Source organism: Bidens hawaiensis, unplaced genomic scaffold, assembly GCF_021521415.1.
Source record: "Bidens hawaiensis isolate Kalapana, Puna unplaced genomic scaffold, B.hawaiensis_p1.1 tig00015452_1, whole genome shotgun sequence".
Classification (NCBI taxonomy): domain Eukaryota; kingdom Viridiplantae; phylum Streptophyta; class Magnoliopsida; order Asterales; family Asteraceae; genus Bidens; species Bidens hawaiensis.
In genome coordinates this window covers 149,379-155,759 of record NW_027492382.1, presented here as the reverse complement: position 1 = coordinate 155,759, position 6,381 = coordinate 149,379, and the positions used below count along the sequence as shown (strand labels likewise).

The window sequence follows — 6,381 nt, the reverse complement described above, 5'->3', positions numbered from 1 at the left end:
AATTTTCTCCTTTCCTTCGATGGGTGGTAAATTGATAAATATATCAATAAAGGTAACACTCCTTCTATATTTAGGCTGAGTGTTTAGAACTACTATCGTATGAGAAGTCATATTTCCGAAATTGGTTCATAACCAAAATTCTTTCAGTTATACATATATGACAATGAGAATGAAATTTTCAATAGAAAGAAGCATTTTTGGGTACGTTTTTACAGACATTTTTTTTATTAAGTTCATTTAAAAAATCATTTTATGATATAAACAAAATCAATTTATGTACACATAGTATAAATACAAATATAGATGTAATACATTTTTTCATATACGCTATATAATTGTTTGCTTTACTTGTAATTTTATAATTTGAATTGTCCCGTGTGTACGTGACACGGGCTCTAAAACTAATGGCTTTATATATTACTCTCTCTTCTTTCTCTCTATACCGCGTTCTTCTATAACCATGCACTCTAAACGGGAACCAATATCATCAAGATCATAACAAGTTCCGTATCTAGCTACCTATAAGATTATTAAAACATGTTTCTTCTTCTAAACGGGAATTAATTAACATACATTATCTTATCATATGTATATGAGATTTTTTACAAAATGTAGTGAAAAATATTATAATTGCGTAGATACCAATGTCGTCTACAAATTACAATAAAAAAGGGAATTCTTCTTATTTGTTTTAACCAAAGTTGAATGCAATCTTAATTAATTTGGGGTTATATTAATATTAGAACTCAACGAACTCCTAGCAATTAGGAGCATTTGACCTTTTCCTTGTGTACAAGGACAGTGTCACTCAAAGAAGGTTGAATCCGAATTGGATGGTATTGTTTAAGTAATTAGTATATATATATATATATATATATATATATATATATATATATATAAATATCCATTAATGGCTTCTTACTAGTTCATAATTCAAAGACACAATCACTCGTTTTTGTTTATTTGCACCCCAAACAACCATGGCAAACCCTGATTTATCGTCTCTAGTTTTTACGTGTCTCATCATTTCATCACTTTCTTTGATCATGACATGCAACGCCCATGTATTCGGATTTGGTACGCACTATATATATCTTTGTTATTTTGTGGCAAAGAAATGTATTTGTTCATGCGTACGTCTGTCTGTACACACGGATTTTGATATTTGGTATGCCAAAATAAACGCAATATGAAAAAACTAAGTTAAAAATCTGTTCAAAAGAATTGAAATTTTGTTTCAAGAAAGGCAAAATTCTTTGCATCTTTTTGAACACCCCAGAAACAATGCTCAAAAGGGTAACATTTCTGTTTTATGTGTTTACAATCTCCATCAACATTAGTAATTACACAAACTAAGTGACTCTGGGTTTGTTAATATATCTTTATTGCAATATTGCAATCAAATGTTTAGAACATGATCTGGTCATTTCAATTAACCATTCAAATTTACATATTGTATTCGTTTACATACCGCAAACCCACAAAAGCACTAATTCAAGAGACTGCTTCTGTGTTATTAATCTTTTTCGAATTCAATGCAATGCAATGCAATGCAATGCGTGCAGGCGACCCTGAATTCAGCTACGAAGACACGTCGTCAGATGGACCAAAGAAATGGGGATCTCTTACTTCGAAATGGGCATCTTGCTCCAGTGGGAAATCACAGTCTCCTATTGATATCGACTCGAAAAGTGCAAAAGATCAACCAAATGACTTGAAAAAGGATTACAAGGAAGCCGCTGCCACACTTTTCAATAAAGGCCATAATATTTTGGTATGCTCATGACTTCTACAGTTCTACCTAATAACAAGCACACAAATTGCATGTTATAACAGACCTTAGTTATCATTGCCATTGTTATTAACTTATTATTGTTTTAAATTTTGTATTTTGTTAGGTTCAATGGCAAGGAGATGCAGGAGGAATAGAAGTGAATGGTTCAACATACAAGCTTGTTCAATGCCATTGGCATACTCCTTCTGAGCACACCCTTGATGGGAAGAGGTATGTGTTTTGTAGCAAGTGTTATCGTCTTCAAATGGACACATTCAATTCTTTTGATCAGAGTATCTAAACTTCCCCTGCATGCTTTATATAGCTATGACGCGGAACTACATTTCGTGCATAGCAATGACATGAAACAACTGGCGGTTATTGGTGTTCTTTACGAAATTGGAGCGACGGATTCCTTCATTGAACAGGTATTTACTTTCTTTAGACACTACACCAATTTAACTCTACATCGACGACAAGTCAGCGAAACAAAAAAAAAAAAAAACTTTTTTGGCTTGAGCGATGACCAGTCGGTAGAACAATGTTTCATTCACTTGCTTAAATTTCCTACACCCCACCATATGTCTCATATTATAAGAAAAACAAAAGAACACCATTTTTGTTTGTAGTGACAACATATCGTTGGAATAAGTTTTCATTTAGGCGTCAAAACTTTCGACCATCTGGCCAACCAATATAGCGATGACTTGTCGTATCAAAAGAATTTGACTGATAAAAACTCCCAAAAACAATATAGTGACGAATTGTCATCGCTAAAAGCCCCTTAATTCCGACGACATGCATGGTCAAACTCATAAAGGTAAGTCAAACATAAACTTTGACATAATGGTGATGCGCTTTAGCATACTTGCTAAAACGCATCAACCACTAACTTCTAATTATAGTGTCATGTATAAAAATGTATCGCGTATGCAGATGACTGCCAGCAAGTTCAAAGGGCTTGATTCGAGTGGAAGTGATTTGGGAAACGTAAGTGCAGCTGACGCAACTAGTAGCAAAAAGTATTTCAGATATGGTGGTTCACTTACAACTCCTCCATGCTCGGAGGGTGTCACTTGGACAGTTGCAGAAGATGTCAAAACCATTTCAAAGGATCAAATTGAATTGCTCAAAGGGGCTGTTGAACATGTAAGCCTTCTGATCAAAATATGTTGCCATCCATTATAGTGGAGTTACAATTAGAGTTCAACTTAAGAAAAAAAAGGTGTTCAAAAAATAAAGTCACAATTTCATATTTTCCTATGCTTTTGCTTAACTCTTGTTTTGTTTGGTTTACCTTCTAGGATTTTGAAATGAATGCAAGGCCTGTTCAAGCACTTAACGGAAGAACGGTTACGCAATTTGACGACGGGTATGTTCTCATACTATTTACTAATTATATGAAGCTAGTACACGTATCCACCGCTTGATTTTGAATAGAGTTTATATCAAATCAATCAAAAACGTCTTTTTGGAATTTTTTTTTTCTCATATAACGAAAAGATAAAACGTAACCTACCCAAATTTAAAATGTTTTAAATTTTGTTTGTTAAACTATAGTTAAATAAAATACTAAATATATCATTTTAGAAAGTCATTTATTTTTTGCATTTTTTTTAGTTTTAAAAGGATCATTAGAACATGTTGGGACTCTTACACGATAGTAATATATATTTCAACGTTCATTCTCAATACTAAGCGTCTGTTTACAATGGGTGTGCTTGCAGGACATCCGGAGCGAAATCATCATCAGCACTACAGCTATGGAGTGGAATCATCGTCTTAGTTCAAATTTATGTTTTATTTTTGTTTTAAGTGATAGCGTTTGCGTGATAATTAGGATTTGGCTTCCAGTCCATGCATGTTCGGTTTTGCGGTATGAATTTTTTTGAATAAGAGAATAATAATTTAGTTATTTGGTAGCGTATTGTATTAATTTATATAAGCACAGAGAAACAATGATCAACTAAAAAAAATGATAACACGCTATTTTAAAAATAATCACCCTTCATATTATGTCGGTGATGAAGACACTTTTAAGGAAGAAATAGGTTTTCTTACCCGCCGCGTTGCTGCGAGTGTACATATATATAGCAGTCAAGTCTCTATCATTACAAAATAGGTAAATAGCGTGTACTCGAACGCTTTGCACATACGGAAAGTCATTGATGTTGTATATATCGTGTAGTCTCTAACCCAAAATCAATCAATTAAACAAACCTGGTAACCTTGTATGCGATTGTAGATGAAGAAATTGCAACATGATTCTCTGAATTGTGTAATCACTATCAGATAAACCTATTTGTGGATTACACACAATGATTTATCGGATAAGATATAGAATTCTGTAACATGAAAATTTTTTATTGTTCTTGATGAAGATCAGTAACCATCATTTTCTTCTCTATTTTGTCCGATTAAGATTAGTATGGCTATGAAAACCATCGGTTTATTAAAACCAATTACATGAGCCCAAGTAATAATCAATTCCAAGCCCATTTAACGTTACATTTAAGTCCAAGTAAACAATTACTTAAGCCCAAATAACATTAGAATTAAATTAAGTCCGCACTCCCGCTTCACCTAAATCGTTTAATCTCTAATGTTATTTTCTTGGTTAACAAGTTAATCCAATATCACTAAAATAACCAACAATCCTCCTCCATTTTAGTGATATCAATGATTAACTAAACCATCCTCACAAAAATACAAACACTATGCATTAAATGAAAATATCCTATGGATTGAACCCAAGTTATCCATTTTTAATACTTGTAGGTAAATACACATGCGTTTATAAATCCATTCCACTTGACACAATATTTTAATAGCCTGTGTTATAATCCTTCAAAGTATATATCAAAGCTCAAGTCCAAAGCTTCTTGAAGCGGCTAAACTTCATATTCTTATAGGTAGTTCATTATTCTCTCACCCGTACTGCAATTTATCAATGAACTATTAAGAAGTTATACGTCAACCTACTTTATCTCTTGGTCTGAACAGATACCTTGGGATGATTATATTAATGTGTTCCAATATCGTTATGACAAGCTTGCCACACTGAATTCAACATCTAACGTTGTATTAGATGGGAATTGGGTATCTTGACATAAGATATTAAAATACGGACTTTAAACCCATCCCCATGACTGATATGTTCACAAGATCTCTTCCTAACCTTTTAGTTAGGGAACGTTTGTTTTTTTTCCCAAAATAGCTTCCTGGCCTCTTTTGTCTTCACCGCGCAGACCACACGTAGACATGGAGACTTGCAGTATATTTGATTTTCAGAAGACATTTCATTAAAAAGGGTTTGCGCGAGGTCATCTTGAAACAAACATGGACCAACAACTTCAAGGATCTTCAAACTTTTCTAAGCCAAATAGACCTGTAACATATTATACCATCAAACCCTACACCCTCTCCTCCATACTTCTCCTCCACTACCCCTTGCCTCCGCCGCCGCCCCCTGCCTTTCTGCCAGCCACCCCACTCCCTCCGTTGCTGTGAAGGGGCATCCGGTGAGGCCGTATATCATTGGGGAATGGGTTTATCCGTTGTTGTCATTTTTGTTGATGCCGTTTTCATGGAACATGACGGGGAATCCAGCGCAGAATACGTTTGATGAGGGGTTGATGAAAGGGAGGAAGGTGGTGGAGGAGGCGATCTTGTTGATTTGTACCAGAGGCTTTCTTCAAGATGATGATTGGTGGTTCTTGTTTAAGGTTGGTCTTATCTTTTGTTTTTTTTACTAATATTGTTGTAACCTTGTTCTAGGATGATTAAAGTTTTTGGTAATAAGTAGTGTGTATGTGAACTGGCTGGTATGTGATCTGTAGTTAAAAGCTAACTCAATTTATGAATACATAGAAGATGTTTTTCAGTCATATTTTGTTTCATGTTTGATCTCTTTTGCGCTTGATGATGAAGTTAAACCTCCTCTAGACACTATTGTGTTGTGCTTGGTTTGGCCATAACCGTAAGTTAATGTTTTGAACTGATTGGTTCGGTTAGTTTTCTATTTGTTTCAACAAGTTGAGCTAACGTTATGTAAACAAGAAGACTGATATAAAAAGTTTGATAAACAAAGAGAGTTGTTTATTGGTTAGTTTTTTAATTTCAGTTTATTTAATTTTTAGTTTATTTTAGCATACATGCAGACGTTAAAAAACAAACAATCTTCTTGTTGCAGACTGCATAGGTTTGGTCCACCTCTTCTGCTACAGATGTTTGCAGATGTGATCCGCAGACTGTAGACATTTTCCTCTGAAAAAATAAACAACACCTTAGATCATCAGCCAAAGTATACTCGAATATTACAAACTCAACAGATAATCACACCTTGCATGATAAGCTCATGAATCATGTTATTTATAATATATATAACAGTCTTGACTTTTAATTATACACTTGACTAAAACTCTTTGTCAACACTATCACACCTGATAGATTTTGGTGATATCGGGTTGACCACAATGGAATTTCATAATAACTGTTTATTGGCCATTCAACCACTTTTATAAATTGTTGCAAATGATGGAAACTTATATTCCATTGTCAAGTGACGCACATTCATTCCTTAATTACCTAAGAAATGAAACCTCCCC

At 34.0% G+C, this 6,381-nt stretch overlaps 1 protein-coding gene across 1 annotated transcript; it reads left to right on the top strand.

The window, feature by feature from the left end:
• Positions 1–1,540: 1,540 nt before the first annotated feature.
• LOC143549253 (alpha carbonic anhydrase 4-like) lies at positions 1,541–3,204 on the top strand. Its single transcript, XM_077040194.1, has 5 exons — positions 1,541–1,774; positions 1,899–2,005; positions 2,100–2,253; positions 2,555–2,923; positions 3,079–3,204. Exons 1-5 carry the CDS (start codon positions 1,541–1,543, stop codon positions 3,202–3,204), a joined length of 990 nt encoding a protein of 329 aa, XP_076896309.1.
• Positions 3,205–6,381: the final 3,177 nt, after the last annotated feature.

What these genes read in the sequence shown, in the direction of transcription:
- LOC143549253 (XM_077040194.1), top strand. Translation starts at nt 1,541, where the DNA reads ATGCAATGCAATGCAATGCGTGCAGGCGACCCTGAATTCAGCTACGAA. An exon ending in ATAAAGGCCATAATATTTTG is followed by an intron (nt 1,775 to 1,898) that starts GTATGCTCATGA and finishes GTATTTTGTTAG; the next exon opens with GTTCAATGGCAAGGAGATGC. An exon ending in TCAAAGGGGCTGTTGAACAT is followed by an intron (nt 2,924 to 3,078) that starts GTAAGCCTTCTG and finishes TTTACCTTCTAG; the next exon opens with GATTTTGAAATGAATGCAAG.